At 56.9% G+C, this 27,360-nt stretch overlaps 3 protein-coding genes across 7 annotated transcripts in view; all 3 read right to left on the bottom strand.

Annotated features, from left to right (window-relative positions):
- Positions 1-343: 343 nt before the first annotated feature.
- Positions 344-2,976, bottom strand: PNMT (phenylethanolamine N-methyltransferase). Its single transcript, XM_010379303.2, has 3 exons — positions 2,457-2,976; positions 987-1,194; positions 344-872 (listed from the first exon to the last, which is right to left on the bottom strand). The coding sequence occupies exons 1-3, from the start codon at positions 2,803-2,805 to the stop codon at positions 434-436; spliced, it is 996 nt and encodes a 331-aa protein (XP_010377605.1). The 5' UTR covers positions 2,806-2,976; the 3' UTR covers positions 344-433.
- A 1,590-nt stretch (positions 2,977-4,566) lies between these two features.
- On the bottom strand, positions 4,567-7,749 carry TCAP (titin-cap). Its single transcript, XM_010379310.2, has 2 exons — positions 5,651-7,749; positions 4,567-5,405 (listed from the first exon to the last, which is right to left on the bottom strand). Exons 1-2 carry the CDS (start codon positions 5,758-5,760, stop codon positions 5,012-5,014), a joined length of 504 nt encoding a protein of 167 aa, XP_010377612.1. The 5' UTR covers positions 5,761-7,749; the 3' UTR covers positions 4,567-5,011.
- Positions 6,592-27,360, bottom strand: part of STARD3 (StAR related lipid transfer domain containing 3) — a 28,032-nt gene continuing 7,263 nt past the window's right edge. Inside the window, exons 2-16 of one of the 5 annotated variants that reach the window (XM_030923097.1) lie at positions 19,701-19,744; positions 18,043-18,300; positions 14,336-14,413; positions 13,559-13,636; positions 13,385-13,438; positions 12,889-13,006; positions 12,582-12,680; positions 12,298-12,353; positions 11,853-11,945; positions 11,130-11,192; positions 10,877-10,972; positions 10,496-10,575; positions 10,301-10,405; positions 9,050-9,143; positions 6,592-6,830 (exon numbers count right to left, since the gene is read on the bottom strand). In XM_030923097.1, coding sequence (XP_030778957.1) covers positions 6,624-6,830; positions 9,050-9,143; positions 10,301-10,405; positions 10,496-10,575; positions 10,877-10,972; positions 11,130-11,192; positions 11,853-11,945; positions 12,298-12,353; positions 12,582-12,680; positions 12,889-13,006; positions 13,385-13,438; positions 13,559-13,636; positions 14,336-14,413; positions 18,043-18,249 — 1,428 coding nt within the window. In that variant the 5' untranslated portion in view covers positions 18,250-18,300; positions 19,701-19,744 and the 3' untranslated portion in view covers positions 6,592-6,623. Of the gene's footprint in view, positions 6,831-7,942; positions 8,594-9,026; positions 9,144-10,300; positions 10,406-10,495; positions 10,576-10,876; positions 10,973-11,129; positions 11,193-11,852; positions 11,946-12,297; positions 12,354-12,581; positions 12,681-12,888; positions 13,007-13,384; positions 13,439-13,558; positions 13,637-14,335; positions 14,414-14,751; positions 15,130-18,042; positions 18,301-19,700; positions 19,745-27,360 lie in introns of those variants that run through there. The other 4 variants (XM_030923099.1, XM_030923096.1, XM_030923098.1 and 1 more) reach the window with 4 other exon arrangements.

Consider the following 27,360-nt stretch of genomic DNA (forward strand, 5'->3'; position numbering starts at 1 on the left):
CTCTTCCCCATTCTGGTCTGAACCAGGCTGCACTGTTTGTGACTTCACCTCTCTGAGCTTCACCTGGAAACAGACTAGCAGAACCTGCTGCTGAATGCAGGAATGAATGATGCGATGGACAGAATGGCATATCACAAGTGCCTGGTGCACTGCAGGTGCCCAGTGAGCTTCCCCTGACCTTGGCCTTTCTTAGTTTGGGAAGAATGAGTGGTACAGAATGCTAGCCTCAAGGAAACTTCTGGAAAAAAAGAAAGCCTAGGGTGAATGTCTCCCCTACCCCAACACTCAAATCTCTGGGCCCTTGCTGCTTCCCAAGAGAGCCACAGACAGCACTGACCGCAGCGGCAGGGTATTATTTCTTTATTAGGTGCCACTTCAAAGAACAGGGAATCCAGGTGGGTAGGGGCCACAGGGCACCAGGTACGGTGGCCCCTCACAGTCCAACCTTCTGAGCCCAGGCGAAGAAGATGCCCTTGACATCATCTACGCCTGTCTGAAGGTGGGCAGGCATGATGTAGGTACGGAGGTCCCGGACCTCGTAGCCACTACGCACCAGGGCCTCCCTCACCTCCTCCTCAGACACTGGCACCACCATCAGCCTGGCCTCCCCAGCCAGGTACCACGACTCCTCCAGGGCCCCGATGAGGAGGAGGTGCCCCCCAGGCCTCAGCAGCGTGGTGATGTGGTCCAGGGCCCGCTGGAAGCTGGCAAGATCTGGGCTCACAGCCTCCAAGCAGAAGGCAGAGACCAGGGTGTCAGCAGGCAGGGGCGCTGGGCTCCCAGTACCCAGGGGCTGGGGCTGGTGCACGTCGATGGGCAGGACCCGCTTCACCCTGGCTCGCAGCTGGCGCTCCTTCTCCTGCCAGGATTCCCTGTGCAGGGGGCACAAGGCAGGGCTCAAGGCTGTTCTACACTCAGGCCTCCATTGCCCCCAGCAGCCACTCTATGGGAAGCCCCCTCCCCAGCCCTCGCCCCCCAGTCCTTACCCCTTGCCCTCAATGAGGCAGGCATACTGGCTGTACATGCTCCAGTTGAAGGCCCCCGGCTCCTCCCGCAGCCAGCGCCCCAGCTCCTGGCGGTTGACCTCCAGGAAATCTGTCATGGTAATGTCTTCAAAGTGGCTGCAGGCGCTGAGCAGCTGGTACACGGTGGGGCCTGAACCAATGTCGATGAGGGTGCGTCCGGACACTTCACCTGGGCAGGGCAGAGGAAAAGGGTCCTGGTGCCAGGCCGGCCCAGGCAGCCCCTGCCTCCTCACCCCTCCCTCCCCTGCATTTCCCTGCTTCTCTCTAGTTCTTCCTTCTCCTCTGCAAGTGTGTCTCCATCTGGAAAAAGCATTGGCCCCAGAGTTAGACTGAACCCAGCTCCAACATGGACTGACTTCCCTTGGGAAGGGAATTTCACAGCTCTGAGACTCAGGTTTCACATCTAGAAAACTATACCTACTGGCCGGGCGCGGTGGCTCACACCTGTAATCCCAGCACATTGGCAGGCCGAGGCAGGTGGATCACGAGGTCAGGAGTTCGAGACCAGCCTGACCAACATGGTGAACGCCCCCCCCCCCCCCACTAAAAAAATACAAAATTAGCTGGGTGTGGTGGTGCATGCCTGTAATTCTAGCTACTTGGGAGGCTGAGCCAGGAGAACTGCTTGAACCTGGTAGGTAGAGGTTGCAGGGAGCCGAGATCCGGCCACTGCACTCCAGTCTGGGTGACAAGAGCAAAACTCCGTCTCAAAAATAAAAATAAAAATAGGCCGGGCGCAGTGGCTCACGTCTGTAATCCCAGCACTTTTGGAGGCCAAGGCGGGTGGATCACCTGAGATTGGGAGTTCGAGACCGGCCTGACCAACATGGAGAAACCCCCGTCTCTACTAAAAATACAAATAAATTAGCCAGGCATAGGGGCTTATGCCTGTAATCCCAGCTACTCGGGAGGCTGAGGCAAGAGAATCGCTTGAACCCGCAAGGTGGAGGTTGCAGTGAGCCGAGATCGCGCCATTGCCCGCCAGCCTGGGCAATAAGAGCGAAACTCCGTCTCGAAATAAATAAATAAATAAATAAATAAATAAATAAATAAATAAATAAATAAAAAGAAAGAAAGAAAGAAAACTATACCTACCAGCCAGGCTCAGGGAGGAAATCCTGGCGGTTTCTCGCCCCGTCCCACATCTACCTCCATTTCCTCCTCTGCATCTCCACCCCAGTCTGTCCTGCATCCCCCACCTTAGCTCTCATTTCTGAGCAGTTTCCGCTCCCTCTCTCCACCTCTCTCACCTCTGCCCCTCTCCTAAGGGATGTTGCTCCTTTTTCTCTTCTGTTTGCACTTCTCAGCTATCTCTTTCTTGGTCCCCATCTGTCAGGCGCCTGGTCTGTCTCCCATTCCTTCTATCTCCCCGCGCCTGCTTTCACTCCCCGACGACCTCTTGTCCCTCCTGTCTCAGTTTCCCCCGCTCACCGGTGGCGAAGGTCTGCGCCAAGCAGCGCAGCTTCCATGGCCCGACGCCGTCCGGGTTGCACAAGTCCCCGCGAGGGGGCGCGTAGTTGTTGCGGAGGTAGGCTCGCGGCTCGAAGCGCTGGTAGGCCGAGGCCACCGCCGCTCGACCCGGGGCCGAGTCAGGGGCTGCGCCCGCAGCGGGAATCCGATCTGCGCCGCTCATGCTGCCGCCGCTGTCCACCCGGTGCCCCGCTCGCCTCGCGGCCCCTTTTTCTACCGCCCGACCCCCTCCCGGACCAGTCCGCTGTGGGGGCGGCAGCTGAGCGCCGAGCCGCCCGGGGCCACGTGCGCCGCATCCTCCCCACCCCATCCATCCATCTCCCTTAGTGTCCGGGCTGCAGACGCACCGGAGGTGAGGGGGCGGCGGCTGCAGCGGCAATCGGCCCCCGCACACCCCTCTCCGCACTTGCTCCCGCAGCCCTCACCCTCCGCCTCGCCTGCCCCCCTCCGAGTCCCACCTCTGCGCCTCCCTCCACCCTCAGTTCCTCACCCCCACAAGCTTTAGACCCCCTCACCCCCGCCGGCCCGCCCCTCTCGTCCCTCTTCTCCAGCTCCCCCGCAGCCATTCACCTCTTTTGACCGGCAGCCCGCCCCTTCCCTTTCCTGATTCGAGGGGGAGACTGGGGAATTAGGCCCTTTCCCCAGTTTCCCCCTCGCAGCGCCCTCCTCGACAAGGCCCCAGACCCCGCCAGGCTTCCCTCCCTCCCGGACACCCGTCCCAGCACCCACCCTTCCCTTAGAACTGCCACCCAACTCCCCTTCCCTGCCCCTCCTCCAGGCCTCTTTTGTCCTTTCCTATGCCACCGGGCCCTCCAGCTCTCCCCCGCCCTACCCCGCCCCAGAAAGGACAGTCCGTTCCGGCCTCCGCTGTGGTCTCTCCGGGAGCCCTAGAGCAGGGCGCGGCACCGCCCGTCCGATGGCAGGCGCGATAGGGGAGGTGAGCTGTGCTAATGCACTTAGCGGGCGGAACAGCCGGGCCTCCCCTGCGGGCCCCGCGGGTTCCCAGCCGCTTATCTGGGGGGCTGCCGAGGACGGAAAGTTCGAGTTCGGGTTGTTCCCGCCACGTCGGGGGCACTGGACCCAGGTGAGGGCGGAGGGCTTGGGCGGGGGAGAGGCAGGACGCATTCGCCGAGGGCCGCCAGGGCCACCAGGGGGCGCAGTCCGGGCCTTGGGGCCCAGCCGATTTGGGGTCCTGCGATGCAGGGGCTCTGACCCCTCTCCTCTCGCAGCCCACACTCCAGCTTTGCTCCAAAGCAGCGGCCAGGACAGGCTTGCAGGTTCTGCTCAGCGCCCCAGGTCCTGGCTGTCAAAATGCCAGGTAGTCCCCACCTATCTCCCAGATGGGAAGCCAATTCTGCCTGTGGCATCTCCGTGGTCTCCCTGAAGACCCCTTCCTTCCCCTATGGATGAGTCCGGAGCCCTTCTGCCCTGGGTAGGCCACCAGCCCAGCTCCTGCCACCGTGGGTTCCTGGACCCGCTTGATGCAGGCCTCGTCCGTGTCCTCCCCTCCCGCTTGTCCCCAGGGGAAAGTCTCCTTGAGAGAGGCAGCCAGGTTGGGACATGAGTCACCACAACAGCTGCAGGGGTCACAGAGAGGAACCTGACCCCCTAGCACCTCCAACCTTCCCTGGCTTCCAGGGCAGGGAGGGTGGATCGAGACACAGCCAAGGATTGATTCTGTCTGGATTCAGAACTGAAAGGCAGGTTAGCTTTGAGGTCACTGACCCTGTTCACACCCTGAGGCAAAGCCAAGGACAGTCCTGGCGCCAACCCCTCTATATTCTCCATGAGACATCATTGAAACAAACTCTGGATGCCAGCTGGCTTGCTGGGTACCACCCAGTGCCAGAGGGCTGAACACAGAAGCCAGGACTGGGCATCAGTCAGGGTACGGGAAGGAGACTGGAGACAGCTCCCTGTTTACAGTTCTGTCCTGGCGTCCCCACCCCAAGTATGGGCGTACTCATTCGCTCTGCTATATTTAGCTCAGATGCGGAGCCTGGTCCCAGAAGTGGGCATTGGGGGGACACCCATGGGCCAGCCCCGACAACCCCAAGGAAAGAGAAGCGTCTCTGGCACATGATTGAGCATTTATTGCGGCACTAACAGAAGGTGCTGGGGGCCCCACCATCCTTGCCTCTGCCCTCTTCACCTCCCCCTCCCTCCCAGCTTCTTCTGCCTAGAGCATTCCAGATTCCCCTCACATTTTCCTGGATCAGGGCCACTCCTCCCAGGTACCTCTTGCCCTCACCAGTATCTTTTGTCCCTTCTCCTGGGGCTGAGGGTCCTCAGCTGTGCTGGCCCCCAACTCTCCACCCTTAGTGCCCACCATCTCTGCCACCCTCCCTTTGGGAACTCAGGGGGCTCAGGCATCCTGGCCTCTGGCTCCCTCCTCCCCTAACCCCCAACTCTGGGCAAACTACAAAGCAGCCATGGCCAGCAGCTCCCCTCCACAGTCCTAGCCAGGAAGGGCCCAGCCCAGGGCGGGCACAGCGGAGCCCAAGTCACAGTCCCTCTCAGCCTCTCTGTGCTTCCTGGGACATGGAGCGGGACAGGGAACGACGAAGGGCACCCGGCTTGCTGACAGGCACCACAGGGGGCAGCTGCTTGGTGATCTCAGCCACCTCCTGGCGATCCACACACTGGCCACCCAGGGCTGTCTCCAGCGCCAGCAGCTCCTGCAGCTGGATGGGGGTGTCCTCGCGCTCCTCCTTGGTGGCGCCCATCTTGGCAGGGGTGAAGATGGGCAGTGGCAGTACCCGCTGGTAGGGCAGCTGGTACTCCTGCAGCCCACGGCCGAGGATGCCCATCCGCATCACCAGCCAGGGCGAGCGCTGCACCAGCGCCTGGCACTGCCCCTGCTGGTGGTAGGTCTCATGTCTCCGGGTGTCCTCCTCATGCAGGGAGCAGCTGGGGAGAGGGGAGGGGCAGTGAGCTCCTGGGAGCTGTTGCTCTCCGGGCATAGGCTGGGTGGGGGGCTCCCCGGGGCTGCTGGGACCTGGAGCAGGAGGGATGGTTCCCCTTTGCTCTTCCCATGGGGCATTCTTCCTTCCCCCACCCCCAGAAATTTCCCCAGGGCTTCATGCTCTGGCCTCAGGGCTCAGTGAGGGTGCTTCGGAGGAGCAGAGGCAGGGCTCTGGCAGACCCACACTCACCCCTCCTCAGGCCGTGTGGACAGTGTCAGATCCTTCCATTCCGCCCAGAAGGCCTCCCGGCGCTCACAGTTCTCCTCGGACACCTCGCAGCTCAGCTCTGAGGTAGCCATGATCACTCCTCACTCCCTCTCCCCTCCCAGGCCCTTTAAATAGCCCCCTCCTCCCCCTTCTCCAGGGGCTATTTTCGGCCCCTCTGGTGTCAGATGCTATAAGCAGAGCCAAGACTCACTAATGGGGGGACGCCAGACCCAGGGCAGGGGTTGGGGTACCTGGACACTGGCCGCCCCCTGGTCAGAGGTCTGGGGTCCAGGGCCCTATGCCTCCAGGTTCCTGACATTACTCAGACACCGTCTCAGGCCAGCCACATGCCCAGCCTCGTGTCCCCCTGGCACTTGCCCTCTGCCCCACCCACTCCCCTTTGCAGGGAGGACAGCAGCTTGTCTGTAAACAGAACAGGACCAGCAGGAACTGATGCCCCCTCTGGGCTCTGTACCAGGGCTGCCAGGTCCTGCCCTGGCTGCGCTCTCCTCTGCCTGGGCTCAAGGGCACATCCCCAGAAGGGACAGTGCAACCACGTCCTCAGGCGCCTGCACCGAAGGCCTAGTGCCTCGTCCCCAGTCACCCTCACCACACCAGCAGGGGCGGAGGAAGTCAATTCCATGCCTGGGAACCTGGGGCATAAGCCTGGGTCAAGTGTTTTCCTTCCCCACAGCTGGTGGTCAGATAAGTGGTCTTAGGAGACAGGACAGTAGGGGTGGAGGGGCCCTCCAGTTCTACCCCAACACCCTGTGTTGGGTGAAACGGAAATCCAGGGGCTCTGATGGGTGACAGAAGGCTGGCTCCAGCTCCAGATCAGCCATAAATAGGCTGTGTGACCATGTGTCAGTCCCTGCCCCTCTCTGGGCCCCTGTCCCCACTTTCTGGCCACTACAAGAGGACCAGAAGACCTCTGGAGCCTGCCAGCTCTGATGTGCTACCTGGGAGGGGACTGGCTCTCCTTCATGGGGAGCAGGGGAGAAGATGGCTGTGGGGACAGTCCAGCACCCGAGGAGTGGCAACTCATGGTCCAAGAAGCTGGCACACAGGTGGTAGGCGTGGAGGGATGAGGAGTGAGAACATTGCTGAGTGGACAAAGCAAAGGGCAGCAGGAGAGGCAGTGACAGGGGCTGAGCTCAGGACCCTGTGGGGACAGCAGAGTACCCAGGAGCAGGTAAGGCCCATGGGCACCCACCTGGGTGCAGAATTGCAGACTACTGATTAGTGAGCACTGTGCACGGTTCTTCGTATCTTTTAATCTCATAACAACCCTGTGACATCAGTCACATTTTCATAAAGTAGGAAGCAGAAGCTGAGAGAGGTAGATTTGCCCAGGGTCACACACCTAGGCAGGACCAAGACAGGATCCACCTGGCTCTGAAGAAGCTGGCTCTGCTAGAAGCCTGCATGCAGGCAGGCAAGGGGGCAGGCCAGCCAGGAGGGAGGAGGGCAGTGGCCTGGCCCCGCCCTGCAATCCCGGCTCCAGGCTGCCCCTGGTGTGAGTGCGGTGAGGGGAGAGGGAATGGGTGAGTGGAGTCTGGGAGGTCCGGGGCTCCAGGTGGCTGGGATCCCAGAGGTACCTCAGTGACCCTGAAGCTCAGGCCCCACCTCCAGGCCACACAGTCAAGGCTTGCTGTGAGCACTGCCAGGTGCCCATACTTCCACCTCCATTCCTGGACTAGAGACTTTAACTTGCCCTGCTGAGGCCTGGCAGGGGGCGGGGCATTTTTTCTGACCAGTCATCTGCTCAGTTGAACAGGTCAGGAAAGGGGGGGCATGTTCCAGCAACTGGCTCCCCAGGCTCCGCCCTCCTGTGAGCCCAGGAGAGGTTGTGTGCAGGGTCTCCCTCCTCATCCAACCTGCTGCCTGCCTTCCTCTTCCCTCAAGAGGCAAGGCAGCAGGAGGGGCTGGAATTTTTTTTTTTTTTTTTTTGAGTCCATATTTTTAATTGGCTTAAATTACAAAGGTCCCCCAGGAGGCCCTGGGAGGAGGGGGACAGCCTGGGAGAGGCAGAGATTCATGGCCAGCAGCCCACTCCCACCTACCACCCACTCCCCAACAAGGGTCCTAGACTTTTTTTTTTTTTTTTTTTTTTGAGACGGAGTCTCGCTCTGTTGCCCAGGCTGGAGTGCAGTGGCCGGATCTCAGCTCACTGCAAGCTCCGCCCCCCGGGTTTACACCCTTCTCCTGCCTCAGCCTCCCGAGTAGCTGGGACTACAGGCGCCCGCCACCTCGCCCGGCTAGTTTTTTGTAATTTTTAGTAGAGACGGGGTTTCACCGTATTAGCCAGGATGGTCTCGATCTCCTAACATCGTGATCCGCCCGTCTCGGCCTCCCAAAGTGCTGGGATTACAGGCTTGAGCCACCGCGCCCGGCTAGACTCTTTCAATAATCCTAAAAAAACCCACGAGAGCACAGGCAGATGAAGAATCCCTTCATCTTCACACGGGTGACAGGCTGCCCTGCCCTGCCCCCGCGCTGGCCCTCCCCAGCCAAGTCAGGCGCCCAGCCCAGACCCTGCCCTGGCAAGGCAAGGGACAGCAATCTGCTCCTCCAGGAGGCAGGGCACCATGTAAACATCAGCAGGCCAGACCCCACTTTCTCCAGCCAGGGGAGTCCCAGAGTCCAGTGCTCCACCGCACAGCCTGCTCAGACAGTCGACTCCAGGCACTGCATGGCTCAGTGGAGGGTGACAGCCTGGGGCCAGGTCCTATGTGGGCAGCGGAAGCCCAACTGGCCCCCTTTCTGGCTCTGGAAGTGGTGGCGACAGGACCCTGGCCCACAGGGTGGGTGGGGGCACAGTCACGCCCTTGCCCCCAGTTCGCTGATGCGCTGTCGCAGGTGAAAGGCAAATTCAAACATGGTGGCCGCGAGGCTCTGGTGGATGAGGTACCGGGGCAGGCGGCCCTGGGGGAAGGCAGGCAGAAGTCACTTGATGGCCTGCCCACAGCAGGGTCTCCCCTTGCAGCTGGCACCAGTAGGGGGGCTCTGGGTCAGAATGCAGGTGCAGCTCTGGAATCCAGCCTGGGCCGCCCTCTCCCACTCACTCCTGGCGGGAAGAACATGCTGGGCCTGGCTCTTGGCACCAGCCACACAAACAGACCAGGGTGGGGCTGGGCTGGCTGCCAGCCACCCCTTCTCAGGACCTCAGGACTCAGAGGTAAGAAGTGGGGGCACATGCCCTACAGCAATCCAGTGCTAAGAGACCATCTGGACCCTGACCCGAGTTTTCAAGTAAGAAAGGAGCTGACACAGGGGAGGCCCAGGCATGGCAGAGAGCTCCCAAGGTCACACAGCAACCAAGGCAGCAGCAGGGTCCCCTCTACTCCACGGAACCCACCTGGCAGCCCCCCAGCACCCCACCTTGAGATCTGTATTAAGAATCCAGACAAAGGTGCAGACACGGGGGTTACTGGCTGACTTGAGCACGACGAAGCCCCCGGGGCCATTCTCTCCCCTATGGAAAGAGGCGTCATTGGGGGACTTTTGGAACAGAGTGAGGCCCTGACACCCCCCAGCAGCCCCCACCACTCACCCTCCATTCTTGGCCCAGCTGGGACTCGGCTGGAAGCAGAAAGGCAGAGCTACCCTGTCTGAACAAGGCTTAGCACAGGTGTCCCAGGGGCTGCAGAATCGGCCCTCCACCCCCACCCACTCTGTGATGCTTGAATCGTCCAACGGCCTGTTACTGCTTGCACACCCCCAGGGGTAGGGAGCTCACCACCTTCCCAGCCCTCATCCACTCTGTCCAGAAATTCCAGGTCAGCCCTGCTATGGCAGAGTAGGCTGGGCTGGCACTTCTTACCCCTTCCCTTTCCGGAGGGGACACCTGCTCAGGAGGAGGCTAAGCCTGGGAGGCACAGTTCACATCCCATCACCATTTCATTCTCCCTCAGCTCCACTAAGCACGCCTAAGCCTACTCCACAGATAAGGAAGTTGGCATCCAGAGAGGAAGTAAGCTTGCCCTGCACCCAGCAAGTCTGTCCAGTGCCCAAAGCAGAGCCTGGCATCCTATCCAAAGAACAGTGCTCCTGCTGGAACCCAGGAGGAGATGGGGAAGAGTGGGGTCTAAGGGAGGGGGCCACCCACAGCACCACAGCCTAAGACTGGATAAAAGGGAAGACTTCAGAAGCCCAGGCACAGATGCGGGAAGACCATAATCCCTTTATCTTTGGGGGACTCCTGAGTCACTCCAAAGAAAGGTGAGGGAGTGAGGACAGGGTGAGGGGGACGAAAGGGGACCTAAGTCTCCTTAGGCAGGAAGATGAAACCCAGAGCACAGAGCGTCCTGCTCAGGTTAATCAGCCCAGGGTGAGCACATGACTCTCAGGCCCCTTCCCTGCACGGGTCCCCATCCATGGCCAGCCACCGCTGCATGTCCCCTCCACCCCTCCAGGTGGCTTGGTTCCAGCTGTCCACCACCCCCTACCTCCACAGACAGAGCAGCAAGATTAGCAGGATTAGTGGCCGGGAGGAGCAGAGCCCAGCGGGACAGGAAACAGGAACGCAGCCTCAGCAGGGGAAGTGCCCAGCTGTACATGCTGTACCCTGAGCTGCTCAATGCTCCCAGGGGAGGGGCTGGCAGGGGTGACCCCAGGCAAAGTGAGGCTCACCGGACATATTTGTGCGTCGGGGGCTTGGCACTGTGTGCGGTGGCGATCCCTGATGACAAGTATCGGTCCCTGCGCCGCTCAATGCGCCGGACATTCACAAAGTCCCTGGGGGAGGGAGGGTTAGTTCAGGGGACAATGACCCAAGGCCAAAGTGCAGAAGGCCTGGCTGAAAGGAGGGGCCCGGCAGGGACTCACCTTGGGGAGACCACGCCGCCCGCAGCCCCTGCAGACACGTCATAGGAGATGAGGGTGTTGTCTTCCACTCGCTGCAGGATCTGAGGGCCATCAACGGAGACTTTTGGAACAGGTGGCCCCAGGAAAACCCCAGGGATGGGAACTCCCCAGGCCAGCCTCCTCTGCCGGGGACCTTTACTAAGAGCTATCGCCATCCGCAGGCCCTGGACAGCACCTGATGAGCACTCCTCCTGCCCTCCTCCCAACTCTCTCGAGCAGGCACTGTCACCATCACACCCACTGCACACATGGGGCAGCTGAGGCGCAGAGTGCTTCAGTGATCCCACTAGGGAGTGGCTGTGCCCCAATCTATGCCTTAAGAGGCAGCCAGGCTGGGCTCACCTGGCAGGCGGTCACTGTCTTGTTCCACAGCACCATCCTCTCAGGCTGCAGGATCACCTCCTGGTACACGAGCTCCGCAGGGCAGGGCAGGAAGGTCTGGGACAGGGCGGCAGAGGGCTGGGTGGTGCCAGATGGGCTCGGGCAGACCAATCCTTCCCTCTTGGTGGGGGGCACCCACCAGAGGACCCCTCAGCCCCTTCCTAGAGCCTCCTGTGCTGTCTGGGGCTCCAGGACACCCGCTCCCCTCACTCACCTTCAGGATGAACGTCTTGCCGTGAAAGGGAACTTCAATGGTATACACGGTGTCCCCATATTCCTGTGGCAGGGACAAAAGGTGGCAGGGAGGAGAGTGGAGGCAGGGGGTGGGCTGGTGGCACAGAAATGGGTGACAGGCAGGGTAGGTTTTTAACAGCACAGGGTGGAAAGCTCCAGGAGTCTGGGGATACCTGAGCAGCTGTTACAAAACAGCAGCTCTAACAAACCTACGGCACTGGCGGGAGAGAGGCTTTTGATGCTGAGTTAAAAGACGGGGGCACAGCTGCCGCTGCAACCACGAAAAACCATGTCTCCAGGCCAATGGGGCTGCCACAGGAACTGGCCAGAGAGAGGGTCTGGGGCATGTTTCCCTCTGTTTTCCAAGCTCTCTACGATCTTTGTAGATAACCTTGTTTTGATCATGAAATGATAACAACGGACACTGAGCAGAAGCCTGGCTTCCCCTTCAAAGCCTGGAGCCAAGGGGGCAGAACAGCAGGGAAGTAAAGACAGGGTGGTGCCGGGAAGGGGGGGCCAAGGGGGGCAGGGGAAACATCCAATCCAGTTCGGCCTCCTGCCGACCCGAGGGCCCAGTTCCCTCTCTTGGGGCAGGAATATGGCTCCAACCCGTGTAATCCTTGGGTTTCCTCCTGAGGCCTCAGAAAAGGGAACAGAAACTCCTAACACGCATGGAAAGGTCAGGTGGGAGAGGGCTTCTTACATTCTTCTTCTCAAACTTCCAGTTCTCTTCCTGGGCCAAGATCTGGTCCACCACTGCTGTGGCCTCCTTCCCCTGGCGGATGTACTCCCGCTCCTGGACGGAAGCAGAAGGCAGGGAGGGGTCAGCCTGGGGCCTACAACTCCCCATGTTCGTGGCCTGTTCTCTCTCTAGACATACCACATGCTTCCCAGAGGGGCCTGGCCCAGCCACATGTGGGGGATCTGGGCTGGTCTCCCTGGGCCCTGCAGGTCTATGGCTGCTCCTCCTGTGTGCCCAACCATGAGGCAGACCCGGGGGGCTGGACTGGTGGAGGGGCACTCAGATGGGCATTGCCCGAGGTTCAGCCTCTACTGGGAAACCCCTGCCCACCCCGGCTGACCCCTGCACTGGCCCTCCTCCAGGCGCCCATTCCAAGGGCAGGGGTTGGGGATAGGCAGGCAAATACCTGAGCAGAGAAACTTTTCTTTCCAGCAACTTCTTCATCTGATTCATTGTCAGACCCTGCAGAAAACAGGCACAGATGACAATGGCAAGGGGTGGGGAGAGTGTGGGGAGGTAGTGGGGTTCGGGTATGTGAGTGCAAGGATGTGGGGGATAAAAGTGTGTGGGAGAGGGTTGTTGGCTTTCCCCAGGGAGCCTGATAGAAGGAATAGAAAGAACAGACCCAGCCTACCCCATTCCTCACAAGGCCCCTCCCTGAAAGCAGTTCCCCCACACACCAGCCCTCACCTGCAAAGGATTCTGGGGGTGAATAGAACTGTCCCTCGGACAGCGCACCGGAGAACAGCAGGGGTCCATGGGCAACAGCAGCCTGGGCGGCAAGATACCCTGGAGGAGCAGACGTGGGCCGCCACGGTCCCAGACTGAGCACAGTTACACCCTAGCAGCCTGGGGTACCAACAGCCAAGCTCCCCCTCAGGCTACTGGAGGCTGCTCAGAGGTGGCGAGATGCTTCAGACTGACTGTCATGCCTGCAACTCCCCTCCCTTGGGGCTGGGGCAACCCTCGCTGCACCCCCCTACCCACGAGCTCTCACATCGTTCCTCTTCGGCTTCCTGGGGTAGGACTTTGAAGTCAAGGAACCAGGTCTCCAACCAGGCGAGGACGAAGGAGACGATGGGGAGCAGGTAGCCAAATGCCCCTTTGCTGAGCAGCTGTGGAGGGAGGGGGCTGAGCTCCATGGCAGGGGTCACCCCAAACCCAGAGCCCTCTCCTGTGGCTACCAACTCTAGCCAGCCAAACTGGCATATACCCCATTCCTGGTACTAGCTGCTTGGGAACCCTCTCAAGTCTGCAGCAGGATAAACTGGGATTAGGCTGGAGGAATAACTTTCTGATTCTTGGAGCTGCAGGGGGCTAAGTCAGGGAAGCGGGTGAAGGATGATTCCTTAGAGATACCAAAGGACAGGATTCCCTCTCCCCCCAACCCGGACAACAGGGACAGACACCCCAAATTAGAGAAATGCTCCTCTCTAGAAGCATACCACTGAGGTCTGATGCCCACCAGACTGGCCAGACCCTGAGCCACTGACCTCAGAGAGGATGACCTTGACAATGAGGAATGCACTGGACACCAGCGTCGTGACCTGCCCAGGGGAGGGAAGGAGGAAGGGGAAGGCAGAGGCTGGGAAGTGAGTCCTCCTCCATCCCATCCCTTCCACCAGCCCTGCCAGGGCCCAGGAGCTGCCAGGGAAGTGGCATCTTACCGCAATGACCCACCAGTGCCGAAGCCGCAGCACGGCATAGCCCAGGAGCAGTCCAGAGAAGCGGAAGAAGGCCAGGACCTGGTGGGACGGGAGCCAGGCTGTCACAGGAAGCTATTGCCCCCCCCATGCCCCCCACCGTGCTGCAGGCTGACCTCCCCTCTGGTCCTACCCCCACATTCCCTCCCTATGGGCATGCACACCTCAGGGGACAACGACTGAGTCAGCATTTCTCTGGGACAATTTGGATGTAACCTTGGACAGGGGTCTTATCTTCCCTCTCCCACCTGGGACTCTCTGAAGGGGGTTTTGTGGAAGAAAGGTTATTTATTTATTTATTTATTTTGAGACAGAGTCTCACTCTGTTGCCCAGGCTGGAAAGCGGTGGCACGATCTTGGCTCACAGCAACCTCCGCCTCCCGGGTTCAAGTGATTCTCCTGCCCCCAAGTAGCTGGGATTATAGGCGCGCACCACCACGCCCAGCTAATTTTTTGTATTTTTAGTAGAGATGGGGTTTCACCATCATGGCCAAGCTGGTTTCAAACTCCTAACCTCAAGTGATCCACCCACCCCGGCCTCCCAAAGTGCTAGGATTACAGGCATGAGCCACCAAGCCCGGCCTTGTGGAACAAAAGTTTTAACGACGGACGGCTCCCAAAGGATGGGAGCTGAATCTCTGATCAGACTGGATATATGCTGCAGAAAGATAACCCAGCGGAAGTCATTTCCTTGCTCCCTCTCTGCCTCCAGGGTCCCCGGGATCTCCCAAGGCCACTCACGAAGATGTCAAAGAAGGAAGTTTTGAAGTTGTACTGGATGATCTCCTGCTCCAAGTTCTTGCGGATGCCTGTGTTGGTCTGTGAGAGGGAGATAGGGAGAGCTCTGCAGGTAGAAGCAAGGGCCTGGGGCTGCCCCTCACCTCCCGGAAGGGGCAAGAGGTAGGGGAAGGAGGAACCTAGAGGGGAGGCTGTTAGTGCTAAGCCACCACCAGGGGGCCCCAGAAGCACCAAGGGAGCTCAGCCCAAGGCCAGAGACCTCAGACACCAATACCACTCCCCTTAGGATCCAGGCCGCCCCGATGGGCAGGGCTAGTCCAGCACCCTGCCCAGGAAAGGGCAGGCTGGGAGGCTTGGGGGCTGTGCAGGGGAGGCAATGCGCCCTACACAGGGCCAGCAGAAGGGCGCCAGAAGCCCACCTCTGACGGAATTCCATCTCCCTCCCGGCACTGCAGTGCTCCATCTTCCCAGCCATAATCCATCTGGGCTGATAGGGGCTGGGGGTGGGCAGTGGTGTCAGACGGAGCCTCAGGTAGCAAATCAATTGATTAGGTTTATGCTTAATGGGCAAAATCCATCACGCTGCTGGAGAGGGTGGAGACGGAGTGGATGTGTCCTTGCCCCTGTCCCTACCCCAGTCAGCCAGACATTTTCACCAGGACCCCTGAGGCCTTGGCCCCGACTCCAATGTCCAGAGGTGTGAGGGAACTGGATGGACAACAGGCCAGACTGCGGCCCGACTCCTTGGAAGGACAGGGGTGACAGGCCTAGGCTTCTTCAGGTGGGGCACCAGGCACCTTGGAGAAGGGAGGACACAGGGGGACTCTGGGTGATGGAGCCCAGGAACCCTGGAGAGGAAGACCCCTCACAACTGCCTAGACCGGGGCTTCTGCTCTCCAGCAGGGCAGCCAAATCTGGCGGGGGGAGGGGAGGCTTGTTAAAGATACAGATGCTCCCCTACTGAGCACACAGCCCCACCATGTGCCTCTCTACCTCAAGCCCACCCCAGCGCCACGAAATCTGATGCCGCCTCTCCTCTGGCTGCTGATGAGGCCTCCAGGCCTGCCACCTACCCATCCCACCCCACCCAACCCACACCACCCAACACTCCTCTTGCTCCTCAGACTATGTCCTGGGCTTTGCAGCCCCTTCCACCCTCAGTCACTGGGCCTCAGAGCTCTGTCCTCCTTCCTCTTCTCTCCAGCCTGGGCACCCACTGGTGCTGACTGATTAGGACTCGGGAGAGCCAAGTCTCAGCCCCTGCTTTGCCACTCTCTGGCTCCAAATCCCCTGCTCAGCACGACCCTACTGAGGTCCTTGTAACCACTGGGCAACACAGACAAAGTCTGTCAGCGAACTAAAAATATATATGCTCCCAAATACAAAACTAAAACTACAAGACTGAAAATCAATACAATATTAAATGTCTGCCAAGGGAAACATCATGCGTACTCTACTAATTGTTGAGTGCAGGATTCTGAAATGTTTCATGACATCTGAAAACAATTAGTAAGTTAGACCTTCTCACTTTGCAATATTCCCAGGTACGCATGAGGACTGCAGAGCAATCGCAGCCAACACAGCCAAATAACTTCAAAGGCACAATTACAGAGGCCAGGCACAGTGGCTCATGCCTCTAATCCCAGCACTGTGAGAAGCCAAGATAGGAGGATCACTTGAGCCCAGCAGGTTGAGACCAGCTTGTGCAACATAGAGAGACTCCACCTCTACCCAAAAAAAAAAAAAAAAAAAAAAAAAAGCCAAACGTGGTGGTGCACCTGTGGTCCCAGCTACTGGGGAGGCTGACGTGGGAGGAACCTTTGAACCTAGGAGTCAGAGGCTACAGTGAGCTGTGATCACACCACTGCACTCCAGCCTGGCCAACAGAGCGAGACCCTGTCTCAAAACAAAAAAAACAAAACAAAACAAAACAAAAGTAAAATTATCAAAATCTTTTCAGCTCTTCTTGGGTAAGGAAACATGTATTCAATGAAGGATGCAGGTAAATTTTAGTGTTTGCTTTGATGTTGGATGGGACCTTGAAAAGGAAGTCTGCCAAAGACCTCAGAAGCTCTGCAGAAGGCCCTGAGCCTGCTGGGCCACAGCTTTTTCATGGGTAAGATGGCCCCTAGGGCTATCCATGGCCGTGGCTGCAGCTCACTGAAGGTGCCAGCTCATCTCCAGGGCACAATGGACAGTCACCCTCAGAGCCCTGTCTCTCCTTCTAGTTCAACACGCGCAGCATCAAACTTACTTTCTTTGCCCCGAGCTGCCCCTTCTCCGAGCTCGTCACCTCTATTAACAAGACATCGGCTGGGTGTGGTGGCTCAAGCCTGTAATCCCAGCACTTTGGGAGGCTGAGATGGGTGGATCACGAGGTCAGGAGATCGAGACCATCCTGGCTAACACGGTGAAACCCCGTCTCTACCAAAAACATACAAAAAGCTAGCCGGGCGAGGTGGCGGGCGCCTGTAGTCCCAGCTACTCGGGAGGCTGAGGCAGGAGAATGGCGTAAACCCGGGAGGCGGAGCTTGCAGTGAGCTAAGATCTGGCCACTGCACTCCAGCCTGGGCGACAGAATGAGACTCCGTCTCAAAAAAAAAAAAAAAAAAAAAAAAAAAAAAAAAAAACAAGACATCGTTTTCTTGTCACATAAGCTTGAGACCTGTAGGAAGGGCCCTTGCCATCCAGAACTCTGATGGGGAGCCCACGCTGCAGAAGGAAAACAAGGGGAGGACTCGTGGGGCTGAGTCCCTTGCTGAGGTCATCGGGTCAATTCCGAGGAGGAGCTGGGACAGAACTGAGCCTGGAGTGCCCAGCTTCCAGAGCTCCTGCTTCTGTGGGCTTGGCCCTGCCCGGAGACCAGATCAGGCCACTGCCAACTAGACTGTGTTCCCGAGGGTGGGCCAAGCACTACGTGGGGTGGGGGTGGGGCAGCTCTGGTCTCCAGACTGCCCGGCAGCATCTTATTAGAGCCACTGGGAACTGGGAGTTTTTCCTGTTTTTCTTCCCACTCTGCCCTCTGCTTTTATTTATTTATTTATTTATTTGAGTCAGGGTCTCAGTCTGTCACCCAGGCTGGAATGCAGTGGTGCAATCATGGCTCACTGCAGCCTCAGACTTCTGGGCTCAAGCGATCCTCCCACCTCAGACTCCCAAACAGCTGGGACAACAGGTGTGCACACCACACCCAGCTAGCGTCTGCTTTTAGCACAGTGCCAGGACACAGCAGAAACTCAAACAATGTTTGCTGAATGAACGAATGAATGAATGAATGACTGAACAAACGAATGAACCAACTGGAGCTGGAGGGCAGTGGAGCAGTGGGGCAGTGGCAGGCAGAAAGAAGACAAAGGTTTCAACAGCTCAGCCAGAGCTGGGTCTCCCCCTCCTCCTCTCTCGGGAGCCTCCACTAGGGGGCAGTATGGGGCAGAGGCCAAGAGCATGAACTCTGGAGCCAGAGGGTAGGTTCAAGGCCGCGGCCTTCACACATGTGCATGCAGAGGGACCTTGGCCAAATGTGGCAACCATTCCAAACCCCTCCACACCCCTTCATTCAGAATATGAGAACCCCTGTTGTTCCTCCCAGTCTTCATTTTACCCAGCTAACCAACCCCAGGGGAGAGGCAGCCCTCCCATGTGGCAGATGGACAAACTGAGGCCTGGGTGGCCTGCAACACAGCCTGTGCCCCAATCTCGCCTCCACTCACATTCAGTTCAATGATCCAGAGCAGGGAGATGAAGAGCAGGTCGAAGGTGACAAAGAGACAGAAGGTGCGGCGGACATCAGAGATGGCCCTGCGCTTCTCAGGTGGCGGAAGGAGGTGCGAGGAGAGGCTCTGGCTGTGAGACAGCGAGGAGCCCAAGGAGGCCACGGCAGGCAGGCTGCACTCCAAGTCTCGGGCCAGCTTGCTCATCCTGGTGGGCCCCCACCTCAGGGCGGGGAGGGCGGGGCCTCAGTGGCAGGGCTGGGAGAGAGGCAAAGGCAGAGTCCAGTCAACTTCCTCCTGTCCCTCCCACACAGCCCCCAGGGCTGCCATTGGCTCCCAAATGCATTTGTCCCCACACTGAGTCCCAAGCCCACGGCCCAGGGCACTGTTGCCCAAACGTCCTCCACCAAACAGCCTAGCTCCTAGGTTGCAGGGTTGAGCATTCCGCTAATTATCTGTCCTTCCTGGTGCTCCTTGCCCCAAGCCCAGCAGCCACAGGGTTCACCCCTGGAGGGTTCTGGGGTCCCTCTGCTGGGCACCTACCCACTCCCGGATCCCTGGGGCCGCAGCCTGCTCCTGCCAGGCCCAGCCCTGAGCTCCAGCCTCTGGTCCTGTCAACAGCCTCTGAGCCTGCCACCACCCCCAGGAGAAGAGGGCCCCAAGCTCTGTTCTTTGTTTTCCAAGCACAAAGCCACATTCCCTCCCAGCAGCCAGTCTTCCCCTCCCACCCCCTAATCCATGGCAACTGGGAGGGCCTTCCTAGAGCAGTGTCTGCGTATGTGGAGCTATGGAGAACAGGCATCTTGGTCCCTCTCACCTCCACCGCCCCTTGCCCTGCCCAGGCCCAACCACCACCATCTCTTCCTGGACCACTGCAATCTGCTTCTCACGGGTGGGCCTCCAGGCTGCCTCTCTCATCCTCCTGCTCTTCACACAGCCAGCCTAGAGAACGCATTCCAATGCCCTCCCAGGGTTCCCCATCCTTCTCAGGCTAACAGTCCCCTCCTCACCAGGCCCTCTCAGTCCAGGCCTGTGGGGTGGCCTCTGGCCCAGCCCTTCTCCCTGTCTTGCTGCCACCGCCACTCTGGCCTTCTTTTACATCCCTCAATACAGCTGCCCTGTCCTGCCTTGGGACCTTGGATCTGGCTCTCCCCATGCCTGGAATGTTCTCCCACAGACCTTTCAACAGGCAGCTCAAAAGTCCTCTCCTCAGAGAGCCTCCCACCCTTCTGCCCCCACTCACAGCATTAACACGATAGTGAGCTGCCTTCCTTTCTTCACTGAGCTGGGTCACTATCTGAAATGATCTTTATTGTTTTCATTGTTTCCCCTTCTCTCACTAGACTGAAACTCCACAGCCTCAGGGGCTTCATCTGACATGGTCACTGCTGTCTCCCTGGTGCCCAGCACAATGCCTGTCAGGCAATAGGTGCTTCGTGATTGTTGAGTGAATGAATGCTCAGTGGGTCTCCTGGCCCTCAGCTCCATGCTATACAGCAGACAGGAACAGGGCAAACCCTAAAGAGAGGAGGAAGCAGCCACTCTGGAGGCCAGCCCAGTGCTCTACCACCCCCCGCCCCATGTCCACTCAGGGCAGGAATGGTTCTTCTTCTTTTACAGATATGACAACCAAGGCCCAGAGAGGTGAATGGACTTACCCAATCCCTTACCATCCTGTGCCAGCATCGGGCTCTCAGGAACCCTAAAGACAAAAGGAACTCTGGCACTCCCTCCCTGCAGGTAGCCCCCAGGCCTAGGGTCTCTGCTCCACCCATGTGCTGGGCTGTAAGAGGCCCCACCCCTTGGGTGAGAAGGAAAGGTCCCATTGAAAGTCAGAGGAGCTGAAGCGGGGTGGCAAAAACTCACCAGCTTGGTGGGGCCTGAGCTTCTGGGACTTGACCAAGAGGCTCCCTGAGTCTCCCCACACCCCAGCACCATGGGGCAGTTTGGGGGCTAGAGGAAGGGGAGCTCTAGATGTTTGTCCCTGATCTTGGGAAAGCAAGATCTAACCACTCTCCCCTCCTGACACGTCCCACCAGACTTTCGCTATGTGGACTACCTTCCTGGGCCCCTCAGTCTACCACGTCCAAAACAAGCACAGCTCAGTTTGTGGCTGGCAGGAGGTTCTGAGCAAGCCAGCTCATCCATCCCTCTGCCCCGTGCAAGCCCCCACGAACAGGAACTGACTGTTCGCAGCAGAGTCGGGGGACAGGCGAGGCAGAGGCACCAGGCCAAGGCTACTCCCAACACCACACTCTGAGCCCCAGGACAGGTTCATCTTCACAGTGCCACAGAGAAGCTAGGCTCAGCTCCGGAAAGAGGCAGTGGGGAGGGGATGTGACAGGCCGCTGGCAATGGGACCCCCAACATCCATCAGCCAGATCTGTGCCAGACTGCACGCTCGGCACATCCCTCATGGTGACAGGACGCAGCTCCAGGGCAGGTGACATTTCCCTGTCTCTGACAGCCCTTTTGTTCGCAGCCAGACCTGTCTCTCTTCCTCACTCTCTCCATCTCTCCTTATCTTTTGTATCTGTTTCACAAAGTAACTTTCCATCTGTGTGGGGTTTTGTTTGTTTTTTTAGAGGCAGGGTCTTGCTCTGTCAACCAGGCTGGAGTGCAGTGGCACGATCATGGCTCACTGCAGCCTTCAACTCCTGAGCTCAAGCGATCCTCCTGCCTCAGCCTCCCAAGTAGCTGAGACCACAGGCGCCCGCCACCACACCAGGCTAATTCACTTTATTTTATTTTTTTTTTAGAGACGGGGGTCTCACTATGTTACCCAGGCTGGTCTCAAACTCCTGGGCTCAAGGATCCTACTGTTTTGGCTTCCCATGGTGTTGGGATTACAGGCACGAGTCACTTGTAAGTATCTTTTTACCTGTCTCCCTCTTCCTTTCCCATGTCTGTCATTTTGGGTTTGTTTGAAATGATGCACATTTATCATCTCCCAGTTCAGGAGGCTGGAAGTCTGAGAAAGGTGTTGGGAGGGCCGTGCTCCCTCTGACCCCTTTCTTGCCTCTTCCTGGCTCCTGGCGGTATGTGAGCAATCTGTGCGAGTAATCTGGTGTGATTCGGCTTGTAGCCACACACGTCAACCTGTCTTCGTTGTCACATGGCACTCTTCCCATGCGTCCATCTTCACACGGCCATCTCCTGATACGGACACCAGTCATACCGGGCCACTCTCCTCCAGTATGACCTCACCTTGACTGATCACATCTGCAATGATCCCAGTTCCAAATAAGGTCACATTCTGAGGTACTGGCGGTTAGGACTTCACCGTATCCTTTTTTGGGGGACACGATTCAACCCCTAACAGTAACCTATCTGTTTTTTAAGAGATGGGGTATTCTTGAAGTCCTGGGCTCAAGCAATCCTCCCTCCTTGGTCTCCCAAAGTGCTGGGATTACATGTTAGCAGTAACTTACAGCTTCAGTGTCTGCTTTATCCTTCTTATATTTCTTTTGTACAAAGGAATATACTTCCTTTGTATATATTTCTTTTTCTTCTCTGTGGCCCAGGCTAGAGTGCAGTGGCGCGATCCCGGCTCACTGCAACCTCCACCTCCCGGGTTCAAGTGATTCTCCTGCCTTGGCCTCCTGAGTAGTTTGGATTACAGGCGCACGCCACCATGTCCAGCTAACTTTGTATTTTTAGTAGAGATGGGGTTTCGCCATGTTGGCCAGGCTGGTCTTGAACTCCCAACCTCAGGTGATCTGCCTGCCTTGGCCTCCCAAAGTGCTGGGATTACAGGCGTGAGCTACCGTGCCTGGCCTTATATTTCTTATATCCTTTCTTTCTTTCTTTTTTTTTTTTCTTTTGAGACGGAGTCTCGCTCTGTCGCCCAGGCTGGAGTGCAGTGGCCGGATCTCGGCTCACTGCAAGCTCCGCCTCCTGGGTTTATGGCATTCTCCTGCCTCAGCCTCCTGTAGCTGGGACTACAGGCGCCCGCCACCTCGCCCGGCTAGTTTTTTGTATTTTTTAGTAGAGATGGGGTTTCACCGTGTTAGGCAGGATGGTCTCGATCTCCTGACCTCGTGATCTGCCCGTCTCGGCCTCCCAAAGTGCTGGGATTACAGGCTTGAGCCACCACGACCGGCCTATTCCTTCTTTATTACATGGACAGTAGCTTGCTACAGATGCTCTCTTGCTTGTTATTTTTTCATTAACAGTATATCCTGGTGAGCACTCCATATCAGTTTTACATTGTCTTTCTCGTTCTTGATAGAGATGCTTGGTACTCCATTTTATAGACAAACCCTAGTTTACTCAGTCTCCCATGAATGAGCCCTTAGATTTGTAATTCCAGAAATGCTGCAATGAATAACCTTGAGCATATATATATACACACACACACATATTCCCGTTGTTGGAAATATATCTCCAAGACAGATTCCTAGAAGTGGTATTGCTGGGTCAAATTGCATATGTGGTTTTGTGAGGTACTGCCAAGTTCCCTTTGCAGTTTGCACTCCCACTAGCAATGTACAAGAATGCCTGTTTCCCCACAGCCCACAGAACATATCGTCATCCATGTCTGTCTGTATTTTTCCCCATCTGGGTCTTCCTCTCAATCTATCTCCCATTTATGAGTCTTTCTCTTCACTCCCATCAGTCTCTCCCCCTTTCTCCACATTTCTCTCTCTCTTTTCTCCTCTATCTGCCTCTCTCCTCCCTCCTTCCCTCCTTGGTCCTTGCCTCACTTCCAGGTGCTGTCGCTCGCCTACTCCAGGCTACTTCTGTGTCTGTCTTTCCCTCTGACTTTCTCTCTCCCTGGGGACAGGACTTCGATGGCAGCAGCTTGGGTGTGAGACGCACTTGGAGTGGCAACCACACTGACACTCACACGCCCAGACGTCCCTGTCAAAGCGAGAGACACAGATGGGGCTAGAGCAGAGGTGTTGCGGGAGCCCCGGAGAGTTGAAGATGCCAGGGAGTGTGGGAGCCAAGCATGGGGGCTCGAAGGCAGGGGCGGTGGCAGTTGGCCAAGAGTCAAAGAAAGGGGGTTCCATATCACCCTCCCACCGAAAGCAGTTCAAGGTCCAAATGACAGCCTGTACAGTAGGCAGAGCACTGGCCCGGAGTTAAGGAACCTGTACCCCAGTCTCCGGGTAACCACTAATTCCGCGTAACTCTGGGCAAGTCCTTCTCACCAAGCCTCTGTTTATCTGGGGGAAAGTCAGTGGTTTTTTTCAATCATCTCCCTCCACCTTTTTTTAAAGAGAGGATCTCACTCTGTCATCCAGGCTAGAGTCCAGAGGCGTGAACATGGCTCACTGTAGCTTTGACCTCCTGGGATCAAGTGATCCTCCTGCCTCAGCCTCCCAAGTAACTGGGACCACAGGCACATGCCATTATGCTCAGCTTATTTATTTATTTATTTATTTATTTATCTATCTATCTATTTTGAGATGGAGTCTCGCTCTGTCGCCTAGGCTGGAGTGCAGTGGTGCGATCTCGGTTCACTGTAAGCTCCGCCTCCTGGGTTCAAGCGATTCTCCAGCCTCAGCTTCCCGAGTAGCTGGGACTACAGGCGCCCACCACCACGCCAGGCTAATTTTTTGTATTTTTAGTAGAGATGGGGTTTCACCGTGTTAGCCAGGATGGTCTCAATTTCCTGACCTCGTGATCCACCTGCCTCAGCCTCCCAAAGTGCTGGGATTACAGGCATGAGCCACCGCGCCTGGCCATGCTTAGCTAATTTTTAAAGTTTTTGTACAGACGAGGTCTATGTTGCCCAGGCTGGTCTTGAACTCCTGGGCTTAAGCGATCCTCCCACTTCAGCCTCCCAAAGTACTGGGACTACAGGCATGAGCCACCGCACCTGGCTACAAACCACCTCCTTTTCAAAGCAAGATAAACATTTAAAATAATAATACCTTACTTGGAACTTCAATATATAAAACAGATAAAAACCAGACTGCCATGGGTAAAAGCGGCTACCGAATCCCATCTTTCAGCCTTTCCTCAAACTCCAGCATCACCCTGAGTGAGGCCTCGTTGGCTGCAGTTTGAAAATGGGGCTCACTCAGATGACTTTGAAAGGTCTTTGAGCTCCATCACACCACCTGCCAGTCGAAGTGATAAAAACCCGCCGTGGCGTGGAACTGCCCTGTGCAGTCCCCAAAGTGCTCATTCTCTGGCTGACTGTAGGCTGCCGAGCCCTGGAGGCATCACAGCTAGCGCCAGCGCCCACCCACCACACCCACCCTCCTGATGAGGGAGAGGCAGGAATGGACAATACGGAGACGGCCCAGCCCCCTGGTAGCAGCACCCCACCCACTGCCAAAAGAGCCCAATGGTTGCTGTCACTGGCCTCTCCCAAGCACCTTCCGAACTGTCAGAGGGGAACAGCGGGGAACAGCACGTGTGGCGTGAAAGAGTCTGCCTCGGATGGCTGCAGACTTGACAGTCAAGTGTCTGCGGAAGCTGAACTGCTAAGGCTTGGGGAGGGAGTGAGAGTGGGAGGTAGGAGGGAAAGTGGAGGGTTTCTTTTTTTTCTTTTTTGAGACACAGTCTCGCTCTGTCACCAGGCTGGAGTGGAGTGGTGTGATCTCGGCTCACTGCAACCCCTGCCTCCCAGATGCAAGTGATTCTCCTGTCCCAGCCTCCCGAGTAGCCAGGACTACAGGTGTCCACCACCACGCACGGCTAATTTTTGTATTTTTGGTAGAAATGGGGTTTCACCACGTTGCCCAGGATGGTCTCAATCTCTTGACCTCGTGATCCACCTGCCTTGGCCTCCCAAAGTGCTGGGATTATAGGCGGGAGCCACCGTGCCCAGCAAAAGTGGAGGTTTTACCATCCTGGGTTACAGGGGGAAGTGGGTGGGGAGGGGGGAAAGTCAGGTGCCAGGGCACAGAGGATTATTCCTGAGGCAAAGGAAAAGGTGGGCACAGGCCCCCACACCCCTTCCCAGGCCTTCTCTTCCTCACCCCAGGATACAGTAGTACCAGCCCCACTTGTAATGGGGTTTTGGGTGGTGTGCTGGACTCAGGGCAAACAGAAGGTGGCTGGTATCATGGAAAAAGGAATGGACTCTGAGGTCACAGTTCAAATCTCAGACTGCCCCCTTCCTAGCTGTGTGATCTGGGGCAAAGCATAACCCTTCTGAGGCTCAGTTTCCTCAGCTGCATTAAAACAGGCAACAATAGGCTGGGTGTGGTAGCTCAGGCCTATAATCCCAGCACTTTGGGAGGCCAAGGAGGAAGGACTGCTTGAGCCCAAGAGTTCAAGAACAGTCTGGGCAACACAGCAAAGCCCTATGTCTACAAAAAATAAAAAACTTCGCCAGGCGTGGTAGCACACAACTGCAGTCCCAGCTCCTCAGGAGCCTGAGGAGGAAGGATCACTTGAGCCGGGGAGGTGAGGTTGCAGTGGGCTGAGATTGTGCCACTGCACTCAAGCCTGGGTTACAAAGGGAAACCCTGTCTCAAAACAAAACAAAAAAACAACAAACAAAAGGTTAAAATGGTAAGTTTTATGTTATGCATATTTTACCATGACAAGAAAAGGCAAGAAGCCAGACATAGTGGCTCACGCCTGTAATCTCAGCACTTTGGGAGCCTGAGGCAGGTGATCACCTGAGGTCAGGAGTTTGAGACCAGCCTGGCCAACATGGCAAAACCCTGTTTCTACTAAAAATACAAAAAATAGCCAGGTGTGGTGGCACGCACCTGTAGTCCCAACTACTTGGGAGGCTGAGGTGGGAGGATTGATTGAACCTGAGAGGCGGAGGTTGCAGTGAGCCGAGATTGCGCCACTGCACTCCAGTCTGGGTGACAGAGTGAGACTCCGTCTCAAAAATAAAAAAATAAAAAAAATAAGGCAAGAATCCCTGTGTCACAGGGCTGGGTGTTGAGGGAGGTCTCAGGAAGGAGTATGGTAAGTGCTTGGTCAGTGGTGGTTGAGACAGACTAAGTAGCTGGCAAGACTTTTTGGGTAAGTGAGGGCTGGAAGCGGTGGCTCAGCACTTTGGGAGGCTGAGGCAGGAGGATCACTTGAGGTCAGGAGTTTGAGGCCAGCCTGGCCAACATGGTGAAATCTCGTCTCTACTAAACATACAAAAAAATTAGCCAGGCATGGTGGTGTGTGCCTATAATCCCAGCTACTTGGGAGGCTGAAGCAGGAGAATCACTTGAACCCGGGAAGCGGAGGTTGCAGTGAGCTGAGATCACACTATTGCACTCTAGCCTGGGTGACAAAGCAAGACTCTGTCTCAAAAAAAAAAAACAAAAGAAAAGAAAAACCTTTTAAGTAACAGGTAAATTGTGAGAGGGGGAGGTTAAATACACTACAGCGACATATAATAAAAATCACCCTAAAAGGCCTGGGTTCAAATGTGAACTCTACAATTCGCCTGCTGTGTGGCTCAGAGCAAGCTCCCTAACCCTCTAGCCTGGTTCCTTCATCTATAGAAAGGCCAGGTTATTCCAGCTGCAGGCAGAGGTGAATTCCAGGTTGAGGGAGGGACAGGAAGTAGAGGACTGTCCTGGCTCCCTGCATAGGCTCTTAGGGGAGTGCAGGGGCAGAGACCGGTCCCTCTGTAATTGCAAGCTCCTACCCAGGAAGCAGCATCAGCTGACCCTTTACGCAGACAAAAGAGGAGGACAGCAGGATGGCTAAGCTGCCTCCCACTCACCCACCCCCAATTTTCAATTTCCACAAATCTCAGCCTGCAGAACCACAGACGGGGTTCCCTGCTAGCCCTTGGTCATACCCCAGGCCGGCCACCTTTCTTCAGGGAGGCAGCTCCAAAGCCCAGCTGACCGATCACAGCTCTCAGTAGGCGTTTATTAGCCAAGGCAAGTCTGCGATTTTTTTTTTTTCTTCTTTTTTTTTTGAGAGAGGGTCTAACTCTGTCGCCCATGCTGGAGTGAGGTGGTGTGATTACAGCTCACTGCAGCCTCAAACACTCCCCAGCTCAAGTGATCTTCCTGCCTTAGCCTCCTGAGTAGCTGGGACTATAGGCAGACGTTACCATGCCAGACTAATCTCTAATTTTTCTTTCTTTCTTTCTTTTTTGTAGAGACAGGGTCTCACTATTCCCAGGCTGGTCTCAAACTCCTGGACTCAAGCCATCCTCCCACCTCGGCCTCCCAAAGTGCTGGAATTACACCACACTTAGGCTTTTATACCTGGCCTAGGCCTGTGATTTGAACAAAGCCACCTACTCACTGTGCAAGCCTCCACTGCTGCATCTGTAAACTGAGGCTACCTGTCTTGACCCTGGGCTGTCTGGGGCACCAAAGGAGACAATGATAACGATAGCCTGCCTAGGACAGTGCCTGGCACCACAGAGTAACTGGTTAATGT

This window comes from Rhinopithecus roxellana, chromosome 19 (assembly GCF_007565055.1).
Source record: "Rhinopithecus roxellana isolate Shanxi Qingling chromosome 19, ASM756505v1, whole genome shotgun sequence".
Taxonomy (NCBI): domain Eukaryota; kingdom Metazoa; phylum Chordata; class Mammalia; order Primates; family Cercopithecidae; genus Rhinopithecus; species Rhinopithecus roxellana.

What these genes read in the sequence shown, in the direction of transcription:
- TCAP (XM_010379310.2), bottom strand. Translation starts at nt 5,760, where the DNA reads ATGGCTACCTCAGAGCTGAGCTGCGAGGTGTCCGAGGAGAACTGTGAG. An exon ending in TCCACACGGCCTGAGGAGGG is followed by an intron (nt 5,406 to 5,650) that starts GTGAGTGTGGGT and finishes CCCTCTCCCCAG; the next exon opens with CTGCTCCCTGCATGAGGAGG.
- PNMT (XM_010379303.2), bottom strand. Translation starts at nt 2,805, where the DNA reads ATGGGGTGGGGAGGATGCGGCGCACGTGGCCCCGGGCGGCTCGGCGCT. An exon ending in GGCGCAGACCTTCGCCACCG is followed by an intron (nt 1,195 to 2,456) that starts GTGAGCGGGGGA and finishes TGCCCTGCCCAG; the next exon opens with GTGAAGTGTCCGGACGCACC. An exon ending in TGCCTCATTGAGGGCAAGGG is followed by an intron (nt 873 to 986) that starts GTAAGGACTGGG and finishes CCCCCTGCACAG; the next exon opens with GGAATCCTGGCAGGAGAAGG.